Below are 27,230 nucleotides of genomic sequence, written 5' to 3' on the forward strand. Positions count from 1 at the left end.
AGAGATGAACGTCATTATTTATCACAAACGATGGCTGTGTGATGTCTTGGCAGAGAGACTAACATGGCAGACTCTGGTTATTGTACAGATGATGCTCCAAGGTCTGACGTCATGATGTCATACTGATATAGAGTAACCAGATTTCCACCAGTGCCCAGTTGTAGTGTAAACCTCTCTAGTAATCTGAGATATATGGTAATCAGCTGTTCCAGCAGATTCCTCTTCTTTGAGAGAATAGTTTGATCAACCACAGAAAACATGACATCCTTTATGTAAACAACGAGGGATAAGGAGTGGTCTTATTATTGGAATAACATTACTGTTACCAAAACCATTATCCAAAAATATCATTTTATCTTTTTACTGTAAATAAATAATAGCTTGGACTTTTTAAATTGATACTTCTTTATTGATGCATACAGTATGTACAATAATAAGTTATATATACATTTCCATTTTTTCCATAAAATTGTTTTTGTTTCCATTGTTTCTAAAGTTTAGTCTGTGGAGCGTTTGTGATCCTGAGGTAAGAGGTCCAGGTTCTGCACATACAGTACAGTCAGTCATCTTCTGTCACTAAACTACCTACCTAAACCACTAGCCTTCTGTTGACGCTGTGTTTGAATTGAAAATAACAAGGAGAAACTTAAAGAAGCTGTTATGGATACGTGCTAAATGATGAACATTGTACATGCACATTTTATGATTCATATACACTACCGGAGTCCAGCCCCTTTAAACGTGGCTAACTTGAAACACCAGAGCAGGGAAGACACACTGAGCGATGGGAGTGTGCCTCCCCAGTCACTCAACCGAAAAAGCATTCGTGGAGGTATAGAAAGGCACTGTTAAAACACTATAAACCAAACACACAGGAGGCTTCTCTTGTTCCTGAAATTTCTGTAGCTGGGAGCTTATCACCATTAGCTGATACAGTGGGGAGAACAAGTATTTGATACGCTGCCGATTTTGCAGGTTTTCCTACTTACAAAGAATGTTGAGGTCTGTAATTTTTTATCAAAGGTACACTTCAACTGTGAGAGACATAATCTAAAACAAAAATCCAGAAAATCACATTGTATGATTTTTAAGTAATTAATTTGCATTTTATTGCATGACATAAGTATTTGATCACCTAACAACCAGTAGGAATTCCGGCTCTCACAGACCTGTTAGTTTTTCTTTAAGAATCCCTCCTGTTCTCCACTCATTACCTGTATTAACTGTACCTGTTTGAACTCGTTACCTGTATAAAAGACACCTGTCCACACACTGAATAAAACAGACTCCTTCCTACCTCTCCACAATGGCCAAGACCAGGGAGCTGTGTAAAGACATCAGGCATAAAATTGTAGACCTGCACAAGGCTGGGATGGGTTACAGGACAATAGGCAAGCAGCTTGGTCAGAAGGCAACAACTGTTGCTGCAATTATTAGAAAATGGAAGAAGTTCAAGATGACGGTCAATCACCCTCGGTCTGGGGCTCCATACAAGATCTCACCTCGTGGGGCATCAATGATCATGAGGAAGGTGAGGGATCAGCCCAGAACTACACGGCAGGACCTAGTCAATGACCTGAAGAGAGCTGGGACCACAGTCTCAAAGAAAACCATTAGTAACACACTACGCCGTCATGGATTAAAATCCTGCAGCGCACGCAAGGTCCCCCTGCTCAAGCCAGTGCATGTCCAGGCCCGTCTGAAGTTTGCCAATGACCATCTGGATGATCCAGAGGAGGAATGGGAGAAGGTCATGTGGTCTGATGAGACAAAAATAGAGCTTTTTGGTCTAAACTCCACTCACCGTGTTTGGAGGAAGAAGAAGGATGAGTACAACCCCAAGAACACCATCCCAACCCAAAGGATGCTTTTCTGCAAAGGGGACAGGACGACTGCACCGTATTGAGGGGAGGATGGATGAGGGCCATGTATCGCAAGATCTTGGCCAACAACCTCCTTCCCTCAGTAAGAGCATTGAAGATGGGTCGTGGCTGGGTCTTCCAGCATGACAACGACCCAAAACATACAGCCAGGGCAACTAAGGAGTGGCTCCGTAAGAAGCATCTCAAGGTCCTGGAGTGGCCTAGCCAGTCTCCAGACCTGAACCCAATAGAAAATCTTTGGAGGGTGCTGAAAGTCCGTATTGCCCAGCGACAGCCCTGAAACCTGAAGGATCTGTATGGAGGAGTGGGCCCAAAATCCCTGCTGCAGTGTGTGCAAACGTGGTCAAGAACTACAGGAAACGTATGATCTCTATAATTGCAAACAAAGGTTTCTGTACCAAATATTAAGTTCTGCTTTTCTGATGTATCAAATATTTATGTCATGCAATAAAATGCAAATTAATTCCTTAAAAATCATACAATATGATTTTCTGGATTTTTGTTTTAGATTCTGTCTCTCACAGTTGAAGTGTACATATGATAAAAAATTACAGACCTCGACATTCTTTGTAAGTAGGAAAACCTGCAAAATCGGCAGTGTATCAAATACTTGTTCTCCCCACTGTATGTGCTGAGCTTTTTGGCACAAAATGGCTGCCATCCTGTGGAATCACCCAGCATAGTGTCAGAGCCCGGCTGACCATAGCGTTGCTCAGTGCTGGGTCTCCTGGAGTTCTGTCTCCCTGCATTCCTCAGGCTGCAGTAGGCCTAGTCTGTTAGCAGTCTCTTTAATAGTCTCTGGCATCTGGTCTTTACTGGTTCATTGGTTTTAGTGGTTAATTAGGTGCTGAAAGTCTCGACTGTGAACCACAACACTATTATACCAGACCGCCACACGATAACCAATTAGAGCCAGTGGCAGCAGCTGACCGCTGGGGGCAGGCGGGGTAATAGAGGGTCTGGGGCCACAGGGGTCCTGGCAGAGGTCCATTATGCCATTTTTAAAATCTGATATTATGAAATGTACTACATGTGATCTATGTAAACAAAAGCAAAAATGTTAAAGAAGGTTATAAAAAGCTTTTGTCGAGCGAGGTTAATTGCCAGTCCATTGCCAGAGGAAGACAGAGAGACGAGGAGGAGAGAGATTTCAGATCTGGAGAGGCCTGCTGACATTCTTCATGTTGAGGGATAAAACTGTTTGTTTCTGAATGTATGTGCGGGTATATGCACATGCGTCTGTTGCATGTGTGTATATGAGTGTGTGTGAACATTAGTGTGTATATGAGTCAGACGCTTGCACACCGTGGTGAGGACAGAGGGACAGTGTGTGTATCTCCTCCTCCCAGTACATCAGAACATAGTGACTCCACAGCATCCAGTCTCTCTATCTGCACCAGTCTGGTTAGCAGGTCTGGGATGCTGTATCCGGCTGTACTGATCCTCTCAAACAGCTGCAGGCCGTCACTCATCCCTCCGATCTCATCCCTCTTCAGGCCAAAACTCTCTGCCAGGTGTCTCCAGGTCTTCACCACGGCTGCCTCACTACTGTAGGAGGAGCTCAGCATCCGACTGGCCTTCTCCAGACAGTCAAATGGTAGTTCTGTAGGACTTAGACCTGGGGAGAGGAAGGGAGAGGGAGGGTTAGGATGTGTGTGTTGTGGCTAGAGATCAGCATACAAGATTCCTTCGCTAGACAGTCGAAGAGTACTTCTATAGCAGGGGTGGTACACACATTATAAAAGGGCCACATTGAAAAAACACAAGGAATTCGCAGGCCCTATAGGTTCTATAGGGCTGAAACCTGTCGAAGGGCAGTTCTATAGGACTGAAACCAGTCGAAGGGCAGTTCTATAGGACTGAAACCAGTCGAAGGGCAGTTCTATAGGGCTGAAACCAGTCGAAGGGCAGTTCTATAGGACTGAAACCAGTCGAAGGGCAGTTCTATAGGGCTGAAACCAGTCGAAGGGCAGTTCTATAGGGCTGAAACCTGTCGAAGGGCAGTTCTATAGGGCTGAAACCAGTCGAAGGGCAGTTCTATAGGGCTGAAACCAGTCGAAGTGCAGTTCTATAGGGCTGAAACCAGTCGAAGGGCAGTTCTATAGGGCTGAAACCAGTCGAAGGGCAGTTCTATAGGGCTGAAACCAGCCGAAGGGCAGTTCTATAGGGCTGAAACCAGTCGAAGGGCAGTTCTATAGGGCTGAAACCAGTCGAAGGGCAGTTCTATAGGGCTGAAACCAGTCGAAGGGCAGTTCTATAGGGCTGAAACCAGTCGAAGGGCAGTTCTATAGGACTGAAACCAGTCGAAGGGCAGTTCTATAGGGCTGAAACCTGGGGGTGTACGTGTGAGTTCTCACCCTCGGCCACATTGCAGGCTCTAGCATACAGATCGAGGATCTTTTTCCTCCGGCTCTGAATCTGTAGGAAGAGACAGAGAGAAAAGTAAAGTAAGTTACAAAGTAATTACATCGCAATACATTGTAAAAGTACATAGTTGGTTGTGAATGACTGATCTCTCTCACCCCTGTAGCCTTGTTGTTGTTATTGATGATGTTTGCATTGCTATTGCTAATGTTGTTAGCGTTGATAGGGCTGGTGGGGTTGGATCCAGTCTTATCCTTGTTGAGGAGCCCCAGGGAAAGCAGGCAGAGGTCCGGCTTGGTTCCCAGGTTCAGGAGACAGAGGCTGGGGTTAGGATCGGCTGCCCCCTGCCTCTCCAATGCTGCCTCCTCATCACTATCCATACTACGACTCAACAGCTGCTCGTTCTCTGACGATGCATCATTCTCACTGGGGAGGAGAGAGAAAGTCAGTTGTCAAATCTCCATATCAGTCAGCTTAATAACACTAAGCCTTCATGACCTTTTCAACTGATATTTAGCTGTGTCTAGTTATGCTAATGTTATGTAGCTTCAGCCTAATTGTTACACTGTGAGTAGCCTCTTGTTTTAGCTTGCATATTTAGCTTTGGTTCCACAGAACGCCACTGACAGTGTGTAACACTGGGACTTTCTCCCAAAAACACCTTGTTGACAAAGATTCTCAGAGATAGTTTTTACATGTGTGCACGTACACACGCGCGAACACACACACGCATTGTTTCTCAGTCACCCTACACCCACTCTGGAAGCTAAGACAGTGAGTTAGCACATCCTCTGGAATGCAGTTAGCCACACTATTTACCTCTGCTGAGTCTAGCTAGGTGATGTAATGCTAATGTTAATGTGTGTGTTGACATGTAACTTGTTCATTACAGACCATATACAGTGTGTGCACATGTGACACTGTATGAAAAACACATCGTCTGTGTCTGTCCATGTTTACGTGAGTGTATATGTCTGTTCTCATTGCTGTCTGTCATAATGAATAAGGCTTCATTGTCTGCGATTGTGGGGTTGAGACTGAAGAAAGGAGAGAGGGGGAAAGAGAGCAGAGGACAGAAGGGGAAGGGCGAGGAGCTGTCATCCACCTGGTGGTTTGGCTGCGCTAAAGAGTAATTATCTCTCGCTCTCTTTACCCCCAATCTTTCCTCACCTCTCTTTGCCTCTCTCTCCTACCCACCTTCCCCTCGCTCTCTTTATATTCATCCCCCACTCCACTCTCCCTCCCCTCCTCCAGGGCCAATCTGTGCTCAGCTACCTCACCCTCCAAAGCCACATAATCACTCTGCTTCAGAAAAATCCTCAAGTGAACTTGTTTTTTCCATGCCCACGCAAGGGGACACACACACACTGTCTCCCCACTAAAAGGGCTGGCAGCGATGCTCTGCTGCAGTGACTTGTCCTGTGGTAGTCTAATTACAGGCAGATTCCAAAAAACAGATAAAAGAACCTCTGTCTCTGAGGCCCCCAGTCAACCACTACACTGTAAAACCAGGAAGCATGTGACACGTACCTAACCTAAACATCAGTGTTTAAAACTGAAACATTAGGCATTTAGAACTGCCAATAAGTGTTCTCATCTTAAACACAGGCGTTTAGAATGCTTGATTAAACATGAAAGTCTTGTTTTTTTCCAGTCAGTTTCCAACCATGAGAACACCCATATCTCCTTAGTGTTCAGATTTTAACCACTAGTGTTTTAACCACTGTTTAGAATTACTTTAGTCATTAGACATTGATGTGACTTTATTTGCTTTAAATTCAGATCAGGTGAATGTCTGTCACCTTACCTACATTTCAGCACTGAACAGGACATTTGATTCAAGAAATATTTTAAATCAAGTGGTGGTGTTGTTACTCAACTGTGTTGAGTTCATTTCCGTTAACTCTGAGTGAAAAAGATGTGGGAAGGGCCTCATTATCATATTTCCCAGAATGCTTTGTTGTAGGTTGCTCTTTAGAATAGTTTGTTTCAATATCTATGTTTACTCATGCATATTGATTGATTCATTTATCTTATACTATACAAAGAGAAATAATTTAAATAACTGTTTCTAAACCAATCCAATCTGTAAGAGGTTGGATTTATTGCACCAGTTACTGGGATAGTTGTTCCAGTTTAGATGGTTTAGGTCAGGGGTGTCAAACTCATTCCATGGAGGGCCTGCTGTTTTTTTGTTTTTACTTTCAAGTAAGCCCTAGACAACCAAGTGAGGGGAGTTCCTTACTAATTAGTGACCTTAATTCATCAATCAAGTGAAAACCTGCACACACTCTGCCCCTCCGTGGAATGAGTTTGACACGTGGTTTAGGTAGTCTTGTTTGTTAAGTCCTTCACCATAGCAGCCATTCTGAGTGCAGGTTGTGGCTGATTAAAATATTCCAATGAATGGATATCCTCCCTCTGGCTGGAGGAAGGAAATACAAATCACTTCAAAAACCAGCACATTGTGTGTACATGTGACTTGTGATACTGTATGAAACCAACACATCGTCTGTGTCTATCCATGTTTACATGAGTGTATATAGGTCTGATGTGGCCCATGAGCCAGGATTTTCAGACCAGAGGCTTTATGAAACGTGCAACATGTGGTGATAAAGGGTTTACTTTTAATTCAAACACAGTCACTTGGTGAAATTATTGAATGCAACAACTATGTCTCTGTTACTAACAAACACAGTCAAGGGTCAGAATCTCTCACATTCATTCGAAAGGCATGCTGGGAAATGTGCAAATACGGCTTTACACCCTACAGTGTTAAAGCAGCGTTTAGCGTTTAAAACCTAAATGCCTTGTGCTGAATAAACGTGTTAATGTATTTAAAAAGTCTTACAGAGAATAAACATGTTTTCAATCTACACTGTGACGCGTTTTCACAGAAATGAAAAATACCTTGACAGGTTCAGATTCTAAACATTTGGTTTTACAGTGTACACAACCCCTACGCAACTCAGACATGCACAAAAACAAGCTTGCAGACACACACACACACACACACACCAAACACATGATCTTAGTGATATTGGTAACCATTGCACACCTTTTGTGTCAGTTTGTGTGTTTGATGTTTGTCATGTGTGCAGGTGACCAGGACACCTTACCTTTTCACCGTCTTCGGAGGCGTAGGTTTGAGTTTGTCAAATTCATCCTTTTCGGAGAAAATTACAACATTGTCTGAAAGAAAGAAAACATGTTTTGTTAATCAAATGTTATTTCTCCCACAGTTCTTTTAATTCTGGTAAAAGTCAGAAATGATCATCAAAATAACCTGGGGCATAAAGGGCCCATTATTTTCAAAATAAATCAATTAACAAGACTAGTGTTCAAATGCAATCATATCAAAGTTTAAAGCCTATAAGTGTCTGGCACTGTCAGCCTAGATGGTGTACGCCTCAGACGTCTCAGACAGACTCATAGCTCCCAGCTCTACCGGAAATGTCAATCATAGAGACTTATGAGACAGCTGCTTAATGCACACACATGCACGCACACTTTCCCCAAAACATACACACACGATACAGTATGCTTTCACCAATACACGGAGAAAATGTAAACAGACATTCAGTTTTAAGAATAAAACACTTATGTTTGTGATTCTTTTAATTTGCAAACCCAAACACGCAGGTTTGATTCCTAAACCTAAAGGACTGTATGTATAACTATTACCATACTGGAGGTAAATGGTAGGCCTATGTGAGATGACAGTAGGTGTATTAGCGTGAGGTTGATAACCCCTGAAGGAGTCAGTCGGTTGTTAACATTCTGGTTAGTGCGAGTGGAACACTGACGGCCTAGAGCTAGTGCCACAGTCTAATCTAAACATTCCACCATGCTGCGCTCACTGCACACGGAATGTACTCCTCATCATTGTCAACCACACACACACACACACACACGCACGCACAGTGTCAAACCCACAAGCCCCAGGCATGACAGACAGCCATCAGGTATGAGAATGTCTCTTTATGTTAGTCTAATAAACCAGACTATAGATTAAGAATGTCTCTTTATGTTAGTCTAATAAACCAGACTATAGATTAAGAATGTCTCTTTATGTTAGTCTAATAAACCAGACTATAGATTAGGAATGTCTCTTTATGTTAGTCTAATAAACCAGACTATAGATTAAGAATGTCTCTTTATGTTAGTCTAATAAACCAGACTATAGATTAAGAATGTCTCTTTATGTTAGTCTAATAAACCAGACTATAGATTAAGAATGTATCTTTATGTTAGTCTAATAAACCAGACTATAGATTAGGAATGTCTCTTTATGTTAGTCTAATAAACCAGACTATAGATTAAGAATGTCTCTTTATGTTAGTCTAATAAACCAGACTATAGATTAGGAATGTCTCTTTATGTTAGTCTAATAAACCAGACTATAGATTATGTCTGAGTCCAAAACTGGTACTGTAAGTACAAGTTTGTGTTCTGTAGTGTGTTTTTCTGTTAACTAAGTAGTGTGTTGTCTATCTGTGCATGTGTGTTGTGTCTGTGTTGTGTCTGTGTTGTGTCTGTGTGTTGTGTCATTGTGTCCGTGTTCTGTAGTGTGTTTTTCTGTTAACTAAGTAGTGTGTTGTCTATCTGTGTGTGTGTGTTGTGTCGTTGTGTCTGTGTTGTGTAGTGTGTTTTTCTGTTAACTAAGTAGTGTGTTGTCTATCTGTGTGTGTGTGTGTTGTGTCATTGTGTCTGTGTAGTGTGTTTTCTGTTAACTAAGTAGTGTGTTGTCTATCTGTGTGTTGTGTCGTTGTGTCTGTGTTGTGTCTGTGTTGTGTAGTGTGTTGTCTATCTGTGTGTGTGTTGTGTCGTTGTGTTGTGTAGTGATATGTAGCCTCACCTGGAACATCTTTCTTATCCTCCTGTTTGTTGGTCTGAGCCTCCACAGCCTTCACCACCTGACCAGAGCAGCATGCTGTGAACACACACAGAGAGAGAGAGAAAGTTTAGTGTACGTGCACACTGATTGTTACCCTGTCCACTGTGTGTGAGTACAGGTATATGTGTGTGAGTGTTATCCTGCCCACTAGGTTTCTGGGTGTGAGTATGTGTGTGTGTGTGTGTGTGTGTGTGTGTGTGTGTGTGTGTGTGTGTGTGTGTGTGTGTGTGTGTGTGTGTGTGTGTGTGTGTGTGTGTGTGAGAGAGAGAGAGTGATCCTGCCCGCTGGGTGTCTGTGTGAGTATGTGTGTGTGTGAGTGTTATCCTGCCCTCTGGGTGTGAGCATGTGTGAGTGTTATCTTGCCCGCTGGGTGTCTGGGTGTGAGCATGTGTGTGTGTGAGTGTTATCTTGCCGTCTGGGTGTGAGCGTGTGTGTGAGTGTTACCCTGTCCGCTGGGCTTGGCTTTGAGGATGTAGAACATGATGATGAGGACAATGGCGATGGCCATGATGAAGATGGTTGACATGGCGATGATGAGAGCAGTTGCTAGGTGACCCTGTCCTGTGGGGTCTTTGTGAGGGTGAGGGAACATGGTGGTACTGCTGGTTGAGACACTGGGGGCTTTGCCTGACAGCACAACTTTGGTAAGCATGCCTGGAACACACAGATACTACACAGTTACAACACAGATACTACTTCTGTATCTGAAGGAAGCCATGCAAGGGGGGCATGTTTTGGTTTTTGGCCTATCACTACACAGCTGATTCAAATAATAAACTAATCAACAAACTTTGATCATTCAAGCAGACCACCGTAGTCCCTGTGCCCAAGAACACCAAGGTAAACTGCCTAAAAGACAGCCGACCCGTAGCACTCACGTCTGTACCCATGAAGTGCTTTGAAAGGTTGGTCATGGCTCACATCTACCCAACAGATCACTAGATGATGCAATCTCTATTGCACTCCACACTGCCCTTTCCCACCTGGACAAAAGGAACACCTACGTGAGAATGCTGTTCATTGACTACAGCTCAGCGTTCAACACCATAGCGCCCTCAAAGCTCATCATGAAGCTAAGGATCCTGGGACTGAACACCTCCCTCTGCAACTGGATCCTGGACTTCCTGATGGGCCGCCCCCAGGTGGTAAGGGTAGGTAACACAACACATCCGTCACACTGATCCTCTACACGGGGGCCCTGGAGGGGTGCGTGCTTAGTCCCCTCCTGTACTTCCTGTGCTTCCTGTTCACCCTTGACTGCATGGCCAAAGACGACTCCAACACCATCATTAAGTTTGCCGACGACACAACAGTGGTAGGCCTGATCACCGTCAACAACGAGACAGTCTATAGGGAGGAGGTCAGAGACCTGGCAGTGTGGTGCCAGGATAATAACCTCTCCCTCAACATGATCAAGATAAAGGAGAGGATCGTGGACTACATGAAAAGGAGGGTTGAGCATGCCCCCATTCTCATTGACGGGGCTGTAGTGGAGCAGGTTGAGAGCTTCAAGTTCCTTGGTGTCCACATCACCAACGAACTAACATGGTCCAAACACACCAAGACAGTCGCGAAGAGGGCACGCCCAACGCCTATTCTACCTCAGGAGACTGAAAAGATTTGGCATGTGTCCTCAGATCCTCAAAAAGTTATACAGCTGCACCATCGAGAGCATCCTGATTGGTTGCATCACCGCCTGGTATGGCAACTGCTCAACCTCCGACCGCAAGGCACTACAGAGGGTCATGCGAACGGCCAATTACATCACTGGGACTAAGCTTCCTGCCATCCAGGACCTCTATACCAGGCAGTGTCAGAGGAAGGCCCTAAAGATTGCTAAAGACTCCAGCCACCCCAGTCATAGACTGTTCTCTCTGCTACCGCACGGCAAGCGGTACCGGAACGCCAAGTCTAGGTCCAAAAGGCTTCTTAACAGCTTCTACCTCCAAGCTATAAGACTCCTGAACAGCTAATCAAAATGGCTACCCAGACTATTTGCATTGTCCCCCCCCCCCCCCATTTTTATGCTGCTGCTACTCTTTTTTTAATTATCTATGCATAGTCACTTTACTGTACACATTACCTCAATTACCTCGACTAACCTGTGCCCTCGCACATTGACTCTATACCGTTACCCTCTGTATATAGCCTCGTTACTGTTTATTATTGTTGCTCTTTCATTTTTAAAATGTATTATTTTTTTTACTTCAGTTTATTTTAGTAAACTTAACACTTATTTTTCTTAAAACTGTATTGTTGGTTAAGGGCTTATAAGTAAGTATTTCACTGTAAGGACTACACCTGTTCTATTCGGCGCATGTGGCAAATACAATTTTATTTTATTTGAATCAGCTGTGTAGTGCTAGGGCAAAAACCTAAATGTGTACCCCTTGGAGTCCCGAGGCCGAGTTTGGGACACGCTGCCCTTCGAGGTTGTTGATTGACTGTTTTCTTCAGCTTTAATGGAGCTGTAAACTCCTGACAGATCCTAAATCAACTTTTATTCTCGTTTTAAATCAGGCACTACCGAGTCCATGTGGTCTCTCTCTCTCCCCCCGTCTCCCCCCCCCCACACACACAAACACACACACCTCTTTGTGGTCAGAGTCATCAGTGTTCTGGGTGTTTGTTTATTTTCTGTGGGTAATATACAAATCCTGTTTGTTTAGTGGAGCGTGATTTCACATCTTAGTCACTGTTCTGTTTCTTTTGCTGTGAACCCTAGAGCCAGGAAGACTAAGGCTTTCCTACTGGCAATCAGAATAGACCAAGGCATTCCTACTGGCAATCATAAAGGACCAAGGCTGTCCTACAGGAAGATATTAGAATAGACCAAAGCGTTCCTACAGGCAGACATTAGAATAGACCAAGGCTTTCCTACAGGCAGACATTAGAATAGACCAAGGCTTTGCTACAGGCAGATATTAGAATAGACCAAGGCTTTCCTACAGGCAGATATTAGAATAGACCAAGGCTTTCCTACAGGCAGACATTAGAATTGACCAAGGCTTTCCTACAGGCAGATATTAGAATAGACCAAGGCTTTCCTACAGGCAGACATTAGAATAGACCAAAGCGTTCCTACCAAGGCTTTCCTACAGGCAGATATTAGAATAGACCAAAGCTTTCCTACAGGCAGACATTAGAATAGACCAAGGCTTTCCTACAGGTAGACATTAGAATAGACCAAGGCTTTCCTACAGGCAGACTTTAGAATAGACCAAGGCTTTCCTACAGGCAGATATTAAAATAGACCAACACTTTCAGCTTCATATCCTCGAAAGATTCTGGACATCTTCATGCTGCTTCAGACTGTTTATTCACTGATCAGATCAGACAGATTAAATATATTATTGTATGAAACTGCTGCATATATATTAGATGATGACCTAGGTTCAAAGTTCAAACCTAGCCTGTTACAGTATATGGAGTACATGACGGTAAACAGGGGACAGACAGATGGTATAGATATGTATAGGTGTATATAGCCAAGAGAGGAGGTCCAGACGTACAGTGTGGTCCGAACTTATCGACACCCTTGATAAAGATGAACAAAAATAACTGTTTATAAAATAAATTATTCAAATAGTAAGCTATATTGTATGCTTACATTTTTTGCTATACTTTTCTACTAATACAATTGCTCAGAGAAAGATATTTTTGTTTAACAAGTAATACTTATTATTCTCTCAAAAAGGTAATTCTAATTTCAACAGCAAACCCACCACTGACGTGTGTGGCCGGAGGGCTCTATATTCATGTCATCTGATCAAAGCACTGTTTCTAATCCAAGTGCAAATGCCGTTTAGCAAACTCCAGGCATTTACATGTGTTGGATGACATGAAAAAAAGAGCTCTGGCCTCGCACACCAGTGGTGGGTTTGGCGTTTAAATGAGAATGCATGAACAGAAAAGAACCCCATACCTACTGTAAAATATGGTGGTGGATCTTTGATGTTATGGGGCTATTTTGCATCCACTGGAACTGGGGCCCTTATTAAGGACAACGGCAATACAAACTTTACACAGTACCAGGGCATTTTAGTCATTAACCTGGTTGCCTCTGCCAGGAGGCTGAAACTTGGCCGTAAGTGGATCTTCCAGCAAGACAATAACCCCAAGCACACATCACTATCCACAAAGAAATGGTTAATTGTCCACAAAATCAACATTTGCAATGGCCATCTCTGTCTCCGAACCTGAACCCCATTGAAAACATGTGGTGAGAATTGAAGAGGGCAGTCCATTAGAGCAGACTGAGGATATCATCTGGAACGATGGTCTAATATTCTTCCCAGTGTGTCCTCCAAGTCAGAAAACAGTGTAGAAAAAGGCTCAGTGCCTTTATCCTCACAAGTTAGGTATTGAACGCTATTGGAAACAGGGGTGTCAATCATTTTGACCCTTACCTTTTTGAGAAAACAAAAATATCACTTCTCTGAGCAATTATATTTCCATAAAATAATCTAATTTCCCCAAAAATGTGTGCATACACTATAGCTCAGTATTTTAATTATTTATTTTGTACAGTCATTTTTTCTAATCTTTATCAAGGGTGTCAATAATTTCGCACCCCGCTGTATACATCCTAGAGAGGACAGGCTGCTGCTGAAGAGAAGCCCCAGGACAGGCAGAAACATGTTAATCATCTTTTTCATGCCCTCCAAACGTTTTAATTATTACACCACGTGGTGCTGGGAGCTAGCTGGGAGCTGCGGTAACACACACACACACACACACACACACACACACACACACACACACATACACATACACATACACATACACATACACATACACACACACACACATACACACAGAGAGAGAGAGAGATAGCTGGAAGCCAGGGTAATTTACAGATTACTTGGTGAGTGCTGGCCTGCCTTCACCCTGAGCTAGTAACTCCACGCTTCAACTACATATTTCTGGTTTGGGTATTTTCAAGACTTTCAAAACGGTTAATCAAAATGTACCCTCACACGTCTTTCCCTCCCTAACTCTCTGCCTCTTTCCCTCCCTAACTCTCTGCCTGCAAGAAACAATTAGCTGCTTGTTGAAAAGTGTGTGTTTGTTGTTTTACACTCGTCTGTTCTCATCCCTCCCTCATCTCTCACCCATCCTCCTCACAGCAGGTTCCAGTCTGTTTAAGGTTGTCATATTTCAAAACACAGTCATTAAAATGACACAATAATAATGATTTCAATTTCCGGGCAAAACAATATGCCAGGGAGTGTTGCTTTGAGCGACGGACACTAAAAACAATTCCTAGGGTCGAGCAGCACTATGAGGAAGCAGCTCCAGACCATGGTGAGATAACATCATGCTGTTGCTCCCTGTGTTCTGCTCTGTTTGTCTGTGTTCATTAAATGGTCCCAGCCCTCCGCAGCCCTCACTCGCCTGATCTTACAAGTATCGCTCTCGGTCACTCTGTGACTGTCTCTGACCCTCTCTGGCCTGGGTTCTGGTTCTGTTTGTGTTGTAGAACTTGTAGGTATAAGAAAACGTACACTCTTTAGTGTTGCGCGGTGCATTTTGACACGAGTGACAGACCATCCCATACAGGTTCCTGGGCCGGTTCTCCTGGATGTAATACCTGACAGAGAGGAAGCACAGAGAGAACATTTAGAGAACAATACTGATACATATTATTATCTTATTATACACAGAGATATGTTATTAAGATACACAGAGATATGTTATCAAGATACACAGAGATATGTTATCAAGATACACAGAGATATGTTATCAAGATACACAGAGATATGTTATTAAGATACACAGAGATATGTTATTAAGATACACAGAGATATGTTATTAAGATACACAGTGGGAATATGTAAGTATTTGAGAGAAGTGTCTCAATAACAGCTGGAGGTGAAAAGGTTAAACTGATGCCCAGAGGGGAGAGAGAGGTACTGTATCCCATTAGGTTAGATAGAGATATTATTTAGCCCTGAGCTGTGACAGAGGAAGAGAAGGGAGGCTGCGCCTCTAGCGCAGACCATCTACCATTAATCAGAAAGGACTCTTAAACCACTTTCAATCAAACATGCACACCAGATGAAATCCAGGACATCAAAAGCATTAAACCTGAGATTAGAACGCCATTCTACTAAAGATGTGTTTGGTGAGGACTTAAGTAAAGTATGAGTTAATAAAGAAGCATTTAGATTCCAACCCCGACAAAGGCAGGCAGTGTTCAGTATTCCCCCAGTACAGTGAAATAGAGTTATTAAAGCAGCCAGTAATGCTAAAACACTCTAGTCTGTATATTGACTTTAAACTCAATTGAAACCCAAGAATGTCTTTGAGGTGGTACAGTCACTGAACAACATCATATGGTAGAGAGAAAGAGAGAGAGTGAGAGAGAGGGAGGTGGGGGAGGGGTGGAGAAGATCAGAGCATTGAGCCGGTCCTGTAACAGTTTATATCTTCTCCTGCCTCCATGTTTGTGGGTGACCAGATGGTAACTGGGTAATTGAGGCGGATAGCGTGGCCAATGGAGGGTTAGACCAGGCTGTGACTGTGTGATATGAAGACGTGGGGGGGAAACAGGGGCGATGTGGCAGAGAAGTGTCCTATGAAGTGGTACTGTCTTATCAATGTCACTCTCTGACATCGTTGGTATGTATGTGTGTGCATAAATGTACACTACCGTTCAAGAGTTTGGGGTCACTTGGAAATGTCGTTATTTTTGAAAGAAAAGCACACTTTTTGGCAATTAAAATAACATCAAATTGATCAGAAATACAGTGTAGACATTGTTAATGCTGTAAATTACTATTGTAGCTGGAAACAGATTTGTTATGGAATATCTACATGGCACGTTGTGTTAGCTAATCCAAGTTGATCATTTTTAAGGCTAATTGATCATTAGAAAACACTTCTGCAATTATGTTAGCACAGCTGAAATCTGTTGTTCTGGTTAAAGGAGCAATAAAACAGGCCTTCTTTAGACTAGCTGAGTATCTGGAGCATCAGCATTTGTGGGTTTGATTACAGGCCCAAAATGGCCAGAAACAAAGACCTTTCTTCTGAAACTCATCAGTCTATTCTTGTTCTGAGAAATTAAGGCTATTCCATGTGAGAAATTGCTAAGAAACTGAAGATCTCGTACAACAGTAAAGATGCGACTTCGGGAGGCTGGCCTTCTAGGAAGAGTTCCTCTGTCCAGAGTGTGTTATTTTGCCCATCTTAATATTTTCTTTTTATTGGCCAGTCTGAGATATGGGTTTTTCTTTGCAACTCTGCCTAGAAGGCCGCATTCCAGAGTCATCTCTTCACTGTTGACGTTCAGACTGGTGTTTTGCGGGTACTATTTAATGAAGCTGCCAGTTGAGGACTTGTGAGGCGTCTGATTCTCAAACTAGACACTCTAATGTACTTGTCCTCTTGCTCAGTTGTGCATCGGGCCCTCCCACTCCTCTTTCTATTCTGGTTAGAGCCAGTTTGCTCTGTTCTGTGAAAGGAGTAGTACACAGCGTTGTACGAGATCTTCAGTTTCTTGGCAATTTCAATTCCAGATACTCAATTAGTCCAAAGGCCCGTTTTATTGCTTCTTCAATCAGAACAGTTTTCAGCTGTGTTAACATAATTGCAACATGTTTTCTAATCATCAATTAGCCTTTTAAAATGATCAACTCGGATTAGCTAACATAACGTGCCATTGGAACACAGGAGTGATGGTTTCTCATAATGGGCTTCTGTACGCTTATGTAGATATTCCATACAAAATCTGCCATTTCCAGCTACAATAGTCATTTACAACATTAACAGTGTCTACACTGTATTTCTGACCAATTTGATGTTACTTTAATGGGCAAAAATGTGCTTTTCTTTAAAAAACAAGGACATGTTTAAGTGACACAAACTTTTGAACGGTAATGTATGTGTGTAAATTTGCATGCCTGCGTGTCTTCAAATGTGTGTGTGTTGTCTTATGTGTGTGTGTGTGTGTTGTCATGTGTGTGTGTGTGTGTGTGTGTGTGTGTGTGTGTACATACCCAGGTAAGCAGGGTCCACAGTCTGCATCATTGTCTGGTGTCCCAGGTTTGAGTACTGTAGCACGGTACAGACCTTCACAGTCCTTATGTCTCCTGCAGATCTCATACTTTCCCTTCGAGTACTTCCCCGGCGGACACGACACACACACAAAGTCCTCATCCTTAATCCCATAGCCACAGTTCTGCAACATCACAAACAGGCAATAAAATGTGATTGGTTACAAGAACAGGACATGAGTCGTTCTGAACATTTTCATTCGGGGTGTTGGGGTAGTTTGTCTAGTGTGTGTGTGTGTGTGTGTGTGTGTGTGTGTGTGTGTGTGTGTGTGTGTGTGTGTGTGTGTGTGTGTGTGTACTGCACTACATGTGGCGACAGAGGAAATTGATGTTCTAGTATGGAATAAAGTGGGAGGTCATCATAAACAGTCCCAGACATACTCACTTCTCACAGTGGGGAGTTGTGACAACAACCAATACCCTGCATAGTCTGACAGGCAGACCATTGTTTGATCTATCTTTATTAAAACAGTTGAAGCTCCAACCTGAAGCCAAGCTGCTACTTGTCCTACAGACTTCAGAAACACTATATTCCGACTTCCTACTTTATTGGCTTGTCCAATATATCCACTTTGATCCTCTGATAAAAGCTGGATTAATTTATCAGTAGGATTCTGTCAGGTTGGATCAGCCCAGCTTTACTTCTGTTGGTTCATATAAACCTTCTCCAATAGAAGCATTTTTGTCCTGTCTCCATGGTCATTGTAAACCAGCGTGTATCACTGCATTAAAACCATCTGCTATATCAGATCACATCTATGTGGTGGAGTGCTGTTTCATGTGTATGTGGGGGAACTAGTTAGCTACACTAACTACTGGAACTACACACTACTTTTTTAGCAAAACTTCCTTCCTTTTTTATCATCAGACCTGCATATTTCATACTTGAAACATTGTTTTTGTGTTTAATAGGCTAAATTACACATTCTGTTAAAAGCTGACTCCAGAGTGATCTGTTGTTGCAATTTGTCGATACGATAATTTAACACGAAGTAGTGAACTACTTTTTCTAAGTAACTTCAGTTAGGTAAACTATATTTTTCTTAAAACTTCTTAGGGATAGCCCCCTTTTTTTCCAATTTTCGCCTAAAATGACATACCCAAATGTAACTGTAGCTCAGGCTCTGAAGCAAGGATATGCACATTCTTGGTACCATTTGAAAGGAAACACTTTGACGTTTGTGGAAATGTGAATTAAATGTAAGAGAATATAACACAATAGATCTGGTAGAAAATTATTTCAAAGAAAAAAAAACATTATTTAAAAAGAAGATTCTAACACCATCTTTGAAATGCAACAGAAAGGTTCCACATCTAGCCACTCTGGTTGTAATTCCGATGGTGTCCACAAGATGGCAGCAGTGTAAGTGCAAAGTTTCAGACGGATAACTTGAAGTATGAGCAAACTACATAACATTTAGTGTGAAGTCACCCAGGTACATTTGGGAAAATCGTGAAGGAGACGTTTACATTCACATTACATTTTTCTGCAAGAATATTGTCAAATCTGTATACTTGGACTTTGACTTAGCTTTTCCAGTATTAGTAGCCATATTATAAGTTCAACATTTGCAAAATACCCAGTTTTCATAACTTCATAACTCTGAATATTCTTATAATTTTTGGTCCGAAAGGAAAAGTCTTGCTGTCGCACAAGGTTAGCAGCTACATTTTGCAACAGATACGGGGTTTAAGCACAGCTTATTGGCTATCTAGCTAGTTTTGTTTGACCCCGATTGGTGCTTATTTGACAAAGATACAATCAAGATCGCCCGCGCCATCGGCGTGCCACGAAGGCGTCGCTCTCTGATCAAATTTGGGGTCCTATAGGATATACGACACCCCTAATTATATAGTGAAGTCTGGTTACGTTCTAGGATCTCTGAGGAATAAATACGAACGTGATTTGACTGGTTGTAACAACGTTTAGGGTTAAATTTTCACAGATACTTTCTCTGCAAATTAAACGAGTGGAAATACAAAATTGATCGTGCATGCTATATGGACCTTTTAAGGATATGAAAAATGATTTTATGTAACAAATTGACACTTCATGTTATCTCTGGGACCATTTGGATGATACATTCTGAAATATTTCTCTGATTTAAGTACACATTTGACCTTCAGAGGTGAATTTATCAAAACTATCGGGGTGAAAAGTGTTTTGTTGTTAGGAACTCTCCTCAAACAATAGCATGGCATTTTTTCGCAGTAATAGCTACTGTAAAGTGGACAGTGCAGTTATATTAACAAGAGTTTAAGCTTTCAGCCGATATATGACACTTATATGTACCGACATTTGTTGTTTCTCTAAAATCAGTGATTGTGACAAGGCGCTGAATGATTTACAACTGCCCCGTTGACGGGCCACCTCTCTTTAGTAGAGCCTAACTTCTTCCCGTGTGAAATGGTGGATTGGTAAACAATATTTTTTAAGTAGCTTTCCCAACACTGCTATTACTACTGATCCCATATGAAAAAAATTAGCTAAATGCCAAGTTAGTAATGTTAGTAACGTGTATGCTGGGAGACGGGAAGCAAGTACAGGAAGTGCAAATGTAATAATGAATAAAAACATGGAACAAACAAGAAACCCGAATAGCATACAGACATGACACTTAAACAATAACGCCTGAGGAAAGAACCAAGGGGAGTGACAGATATAGAGAAGGTAATCAGGAAGGTGTGGAGTCCAGGTGAATCTCATGAGGCACAGGTGCGCGTAACATGCTGACCAAACCAAAAGTTATTTTGTTCACCCACACCAGACACGATCAGGACATGCAGATTGAAATATCAAACAAACTCTGAACCAATTATATTAATTTGGGGACAGGTCAAAAAGTATTAAACATTTATGGAAATGTAGCTAGCTAGCTAGCTGTTGCTAGCTCATTTTTACTTGGATATTAACATTGGGTTGCTTTTTTACCAGAAATGCACAAGATCCTCTACTCTGACAATTAATCCACAGATTTAACGGTAAACCGAATTTGTTTCTCATCATCTCTCCTACTTCCTTCAGGCTTATTTTTCTTATTACATGCTGACCACACCGCTCGCATCGAGTGCAAGAGCATTGCAAAATAAATGTACACATACATGTTATTCAATCATTGCACCCACACTGCTCGCTCCAGCAAGCGTCTGCATTGCCAAGCGCTAAAATAGAACTTAGTTCTATTTGTGACGCTCAGCGCGCTGCAGGTCCTGCCTCTCCCATCTCCTCATTGTTAGCTAATTGCCATAAATGTTTAATTAATTAATTAATATAATTGTCCTGATCGCGTCTGGTGTGGGTGAACAAAATCAATTTGGACGCAATGGCGCACGCAGACGCACACGTGCATGCTGTTTGGTCAGCATGTAAAGATGGTGGCAGGTGTGCTTAATAATCTGGCGAAGTGAAGCGCTGGAGAGGGAGAGCTGGAGTACACATGACAATGTTGCTGCTCTGTTTCGTAAGTTCTTACCTAACATTTTCTGTAATTGTACAGGAGAGTTGAATAACTACAATTGAACTTTACAAGTTTAAAGAACTGACTATTCAAACAGTTAGCTATGTCTGTGACTGTAGATTTACAGAGGAAGAGAAAAGCAGGGCTCCTTTTGTTGTGTGTGTGTGTGTGTGTGTGTGTGTGTGTGTGTGTGTGTGTGTGTGTGTGTGTGTGTGTGTGTGTGTGTGTGTGTGTGAGGTGTGTGTGTGTGAGGTGTGTCTCCTTATTAAGGCCCAGTGAGGCTCTGTTTATTTTGGCCGGGGGCTGATGACTAATGGCTACTGACAGGCTACTACATCCTACCAAAGGGGATTCAATATTTGGGAAAAATCCAAATGGAATGACAAACCGTGAAAATTGTTAATTCCCCTTTCTGAATCTGAGCATGCATTCTGGGATTTAGCTGGTAACTCTTTGATGTGGGAGGTGTACCTTTGTGTATACCAGTGAGTCAGGTAAACTTCCTGGGTGGTCTGAGCAGACAGATAGAGAGTAGGGCTGTTACGGTAATGGTGACATGTCATGGTAACTAGGCTTCTCCAAGCTCTGATGCTGCTGATGGTCATTAGTAGCCTACGAAACTTTATAACTGCCTGGTACTCAGCACGCTATTGTCCCTCTAATCACCCTGACATCAATGCAAATGAGAGCCCATGAGCTCATGTTGCTCAACATTTCTATAGGCTATGCCATTGCGTGAGAAAAAACAATCGTTTTCATGGCCTCTATTAAAAAGAGGATCCCATCAGCTTTCTATAGGCTAGGCCTACTATATTTATTTCTCAATTTTCCTAATATTAAGCACATTACTTCACTTTACAACAGGAGTATAGCCTACATGGCTGGCATGAATATTAAACACAGAAAAAGTGTTCTCCATTCGCTATTTAAGTGTATAGATCACATGTATTTGTTCCCCATGCCCCTGTTCCAAGACAGGTGCATGATAATGGTCCATTCTAAATCAAAATGAATTCCACACATATATTATTTAGTATGTGTAAAGACAACATTAAATTAAGAATAGTCTGATGGGTGACAATATTAGCCTATCATTGTGAATTGTGTATTATCACTTGTGATAAATCATAGTCGCACACCTCATGTAGCATAGCACATCGACCTATATGTTTTGGGTTGTAACACAACTAATGTTGCCAAATAACTTCTTAAAATGAAGCACATTAATCTGCTTTACAGCTGGCGTAGAGCCTAACTGGCATACATAGGCGACGCATGAGTTTCAAGTTTGGGGAAGATAATTTTCACCATCCAAAATGCACCTTTATATAAAGCATAATCGGATTTGCAGTCACTTTTGAGAACAGTGTTTTCCCGCTAATTGATTGCATTTTGAAACATTTGTGCTTAGAGCCTACTGCCGTGTGCGCATTTCTGCGCTTATAATGTGAAGAAATAACCTAACAGTTGATCAATATTTTAAGCTAAACGTTCTGATCTGTTGCATCAGCCTCATTACTTTTAAAATGTTTTTTTGATGTGAGTGGTTGTATTAATTTAGGATCTATCGCATCCCACGACTGATCCCAGAGTATATTTGGAATATTTCTTTCTTGCACAGAAGGACAAGTTGACCAATAGAATAGATCAACTTTCGCACTATGGGGGATAGTAGATTGACATAGGCTAGTGCTTTGCTGTTTGTTAGGCCTACTCATCTTGTTGGCTGACGAAAAGTAAATGTGGACAGTTCCTCTAACATCTTCAATATGTGCCTCAGAATTCAATAAGAGGGACACAGTTGATCTGTCTGTCTTCGCTTGTGGCATACTTCTTAGCTGTGAGAAAGACCCGATCATGTGACGCATTGGTTAATAAGAATGTAGATATCTGAGAGAGCCATGTGAGTGAGAAGTGCTTAGGAGCACGGCAGCCGGGAATTATAATTATTATATTCAGCCCAAGGGCACAAAGGGCATGGATTTTTTTTAGGGGGCATTACGGCCACATGAGGGGGGATGCCGCTGGGAAATTCGAGGCCTGGTGAGAATTTTATCAAGTGCTTGTCAAATTGTGAATGAGAGACTGATGAAGTGTGCGCAGCCTGGACAAGAAACAAAATCAGAGCTCATGCCTTTCTTGCAACTTTTTCAAATCATCATTAGAGTCGCATCATGCAGCCTTATAATATATAAAAAATCTAAACATATAGCCCAACATTTGTATCACAACTAAAGTATAAATATCTCTAAATTAAGCATATAGGAGAACCTGTTTCTTTGTTAACTGCTCAACACAGAATAACCACATGTGCACACTTCCTTGGAAACTGTTTGGAGAAAATATCATTTTTATTTTATTCAGCTATGTTCAATTGTATTCGTCATACTGTAAAATAATACAAATGTATGCCACAGAATTCTAAGCAAACCTTGTCCGCTAAATGAACTAGGCATAGCCATATCAGGGCCTAACATATTGTCCGGTATGCGTAAATGGCTGTAAGGGAGTCAAGTGCAGGAGAGAAGATATTGGGTAGCCAGCGGAGCCTTTTATTTAGGCAAACCAAAAGCACACGGCAAAGTGGACACGAAATAACAATACGGGTTAACATAACCCAGCGCAACAGACTAATGTGTGCATCACATGAAACAGAATAAACAACACCACACAAAGACATGGGGGAAACAGAGGGTTAAATACACAACACATAATGAGGGAAATGAGAACCAGGTGTGTGGGAAAACAAGACAAGAGGAAAATGAAAAATGGATGGGCGATGGCTAGAAGACCGGCAACGTCGACCGCCCGAACAAGGAGAGGCATCGACTTCGGCAGAAGTCGTGACACATATGGACAACTCAGAGTATGCTATTCTGTTCTTCTGAAATAGACTACATTTTATTTCTATCATGTTTCTTTAGACCTGTCTAAAATAAATAATGAGAGTAGGGCTGGGAGTAGGGCTGGGAGGCAGGTAGCAGCGGTCAGGGTTCACATGCACCTGACATGCTACATTATCTACTCATTACACTCAAGTCATTACATCTCAGGACATGTGTGTGTGTGTGGGTGGGTGTGTGTGTGTAGTTGTGCTCTTTTTTTTATTTGTTTCTTTAGTTTGTGTGTGTGCTTGTGTGTCTCACCATGTGGGGCTCCTGTCCAGGTTGGCATGGTGGGCAGGGCTGGCAGCTACTGAGGGTCTGGTTGTAGAACTCAAACTCTCCACAACTACTGTACTCTGACCTGAGAAAAGGAGGACAGGACACCTAAAAGAGAGAGGGGGGGGTTAAAAGATAAAAGCGTGCAAAGAGTCATAATGTGTGCTTTATTCAGGTTCTTGGTTATAAATTAAGATTATATTTTTTGTTCTGTTTTCAACTTACTACAGGATTCTAGATACACTTGATTCTGCTAAGATTGTATTTACTACAGGTTTTAATAAGTCATTCTAATTAAATTCAAAGAGAATATACTAATCCCCTTGGGAACCCAACTACCTCATACCTCAGTAGTGACTCAGTATGGGTACTGCTTGTATATAACCTGTATATAGCTTCACTATTGTTATTTGATTGTGTTACTTTTTTTTAACTGCATTGTTAGGAAAGGGCTTCTAACTAAGCATTTCACGGTAAACTACATTTGATTTGATTTTGAACCATTAACGTGGCCTTCAATCTTCACACATGCGTTGACACGTTCACATGCCTTGTTGAACGTGTCAATGTGTGAACGCACGTGTGAACACGTGAATGCTGGAATAAATGAAAACATATGTCTGCTAGAATTGCCTCTGCCTTGTGTTTTTCATGTCTCAGTTATCACGGGTTCATCATGTCGTCTTTTTTCATGCTGCGGGCGGGAGCAGGAAGTCAGACGAACAACTTCAGGATTTTTTTTTTTTTTTGTCCTGCTGATTTTAAAACATGTGTCTTTCTATTTGTTGGTCATTATATTCAAGGCTATGAAGTCACATTTATCACATTATTCACACAAGTCTTGCTTGCGCAACTTCATTGTTCATTAATGTGTCTCCTCTTCCCAGCTTGGGACACCATGGGTGTGTGTGCGCGAATGGAGGCTGCCTGCGCGCTGTGATAGCCAGTGCGTGGTGACCTGATTCAAATAATAAGTATTTAATTATAGGCTGTTAAACTTGTTTTCATTAGAATGGCATTTTTTGGGGTCAGAGTTAATTTTACACTGCTCTACAAAAGCAACGAAGGCAAAAACATCATATGTTTGATCATGAAAGATCATATGCCTATAGGTTTGCTGAATGCAAATTTAACCTTTATTTTTATTTAATCAGGTTCATTATTTATTATTTAACCAGGTATTTCACCTTTATTAACCAGATGGTCTAATTGAGATTAAAATGTAAGAATAACCTACTCAATAGTTGTTTTTTCCTCGTTAAAACGAAGCAAACCAGTTAATATCATGCAAGCAACCTATAGCCTACAGAAATAAACAACAGGGGTGATTTTCACTGCATGCCGCCAACAAACAGAAAAGGTTTCATTAAACTATATTTGTTATTTTCATGATATTGTAAAATCTTGCAAGTTAAAACAGTACACAACAAGTGATCTCAAACATCAATTGTTTAATTGATTGCATAAATTGATAAACATAAATTGCATGAATTGATGAAGATGCTTGAGGAAACTTCACATGAGCAGCTTATGATGGCAACCAAAGAGCTCATTATGACTAGACAGTGGTGCAACTTTGGTTTTTATTTTTATAATTTTTTTAAAACACTCCAAACAGTCTACCCGAACGCTCTGATGTATCCGCATGGTCCTAAAGCAAACCGTTGCCTCGTTTTGTATCACATTCCAATGATAAAACTGGGGGGGACAAAAATGCTATTTTAGAATGTGGGGATGGCGCCCCTGACTGGAATATTCTTTCCTCAAACAAGAGCAGTGTTTTTAGCTAGCCCTGTCGTTTATTTGAGATTAACAGTTTTATCGAGAGAAAAAAAAATCTAAATATTTTTATTACATGTTCATCTCAATGACACACACCTGTTTAAATAAAGGTGAAAAAGTAATTAACCTTGTTAAATAAAAATAACTCTTAAAATTAAATTATATGTATGGTATCTGTGTGCAGCAACATGCCATTTCATTATCGTTGCTTTCAATTAGATTATTTGTTGTTTTACATAAGTGTGAAATTAACAAAACAAATGTAAACAAAATCGACTTAAATATATTCCCACAAAAAATGTTAATGCCTTTATTCTGTGTTAAATATCCATGTGTTTAGTAAAAAAAAAAGTGAAGGTGTCTGTCTGCCTCTGTTATTGCTATATTGGCTTATCCATTCCAAACTTCTTCTTAAGTAGGCTATCTAGAAGGTATCGGTAGGCTATGATACATTTTGTGACCACCCCCAAAGAATTAGCCTACATTCTACTGATATGGTTATAACGTTACAGATACATATTATGCATTTATGTCTCTGGGTGTAGCTATGCATTGTACAAAAACTAGCTACAAAATATGTGAACTGAATGGGATGCTGATTGTCTCAATTTTCTCTTCCTGACATCTTGCCTTGCATTTTATGACCATGACTGCTAGGGCCAGGACGATACCACTAGCACAATACTCGTTAGTAGTGTGGCAAGGAAAGAAAACACGAAGTAGATGTAATTTCTTAAGGAAAACAACCCTAATGTTAGAAACAAATATTATTATGTTGTCATCCAGAGTCATATTTATTTATTTTCTATTCTATAGCAGAGAATATTTTACACACAGAAATATGTTTCGTGTTTTATTTTTTGCCATGGTAAAAATATAGCGATACTGTATAGTCCTGTCCGTAATGACTACAATAAACACATTGACTGACCCATCTTACCATCCAACTTTTATAACCTTGGAAGATTCCACTGTACAGAAATAAGTTAGTAGACTAGTTATAATCAACATGCAATCATATTGATTTTTGAAATACAAGTGAAATTAATTAACTTCTTCCTTTACCAAGTATATGATCTGTGAAAAATGCTTGCTTGAGCTCTTCGAACATTGTCTATCTTCTAAAAACGTCTGTGAGAAGAATTTGAACAGGACTGTATGCCAACGGAATTGTGCCATCATCATGTCCCAAGTTCCCCATCCTCCCAAATGAAGGTGCCACCAACCTCTTGTGATGTTAGCTAAACCTTCCCCTAACCTTAACCCTTTAACCTAACTCCTAAACTTAACCCTAACTTTAAACCTAACCCCTAGCCTAGCTAACGTTAGCTAGTTAGCCACCTAGCCATCTAGCTAGAATTCGTAACATATCATACATTATACAAATCCATAATATATCATTTCATACGAAATGGGTGATGGACATCCCCAAAGTAATAAAATACCATAAGAAACTTAGCATATCATACAAAATGAGTATAGATGATTTACGTACAGAATGATACAAAATGCTTTGAGACCAGGTTGGCAGAGCAGGGATTTTCATTCATTGGGGATGAGAACATTGTAGTGATTTCCACTTGTAGCAGAGAAATATACTGAACAAAAATATAAATGCAACATGC

General features: G+C 41.3%; 1 protein-coding gene across 3 annotated transcripts in view; it reads right to left on the reverse strand.

Moving 5' to 3' along the window:
• Positions 1-387: 387 nt before the first annotated feature.
• edar (ectodysplasin A receptor) overlaps positions 388-27,230 on the reverse strand; it is a 57,776-nt gene continuing 30,933 nt past the window's right edge. For all 3 annotated transcript variants that reach the window (XM_021579461.3, XM_021579462.3, XM_036959070.2), the window contains exons 3-11: positions 23,809-23,931; positions 17,148-17,329; positions 14,652-14,737; positions 9,589-9,798; positions 9,106-9,180; positions 7,367-7,439; positions 4,406-4,673; positions 4,241-4,301; positions 388-3,501 (exon numbers count right to left, since the gene is read on the reverse strand). In XM_021579461.3, the coding sequence (XP_021435136.2) occupies positions 3,173-3,501; positions 4,241-4,301; positions 4,406-4,673; positions 7,367-7,439; positions 9,106-9,180; positions 9,589-9,798; positions 14,652-14,737; positions 17,148-17,329; positions 23,809-23,931 (1,407 nt within the window). In that variant the 3' untranslated portion in view covers positions 388-3,172. The remainder of the gene's footprint in view (positions 3,502-4,240; positions 4,302-4,405; positions 4,674-7,366; positions 7,440-9,105; positions 9,181-9,588; positions 9,799-14,651; positions 14,738-17,147; positions 17,330-23,808; positions 23,932-27,230) is intronic.

This window comes from Oncorhynchus mykiss, chromosome 22 (assembly GCF_057628025.1).
Source record: "Oncorhynchus mykiss isolate SJ-2025 chromosome 22, ASM5762802v1, whole genome shotgun sequence".
NCBI lineage: Eukaryota > Metazoa > Chordata > Actinopteri > Salmoniformes > Salmonidae > Oncorhynchus > Oncorhynchus mykiss.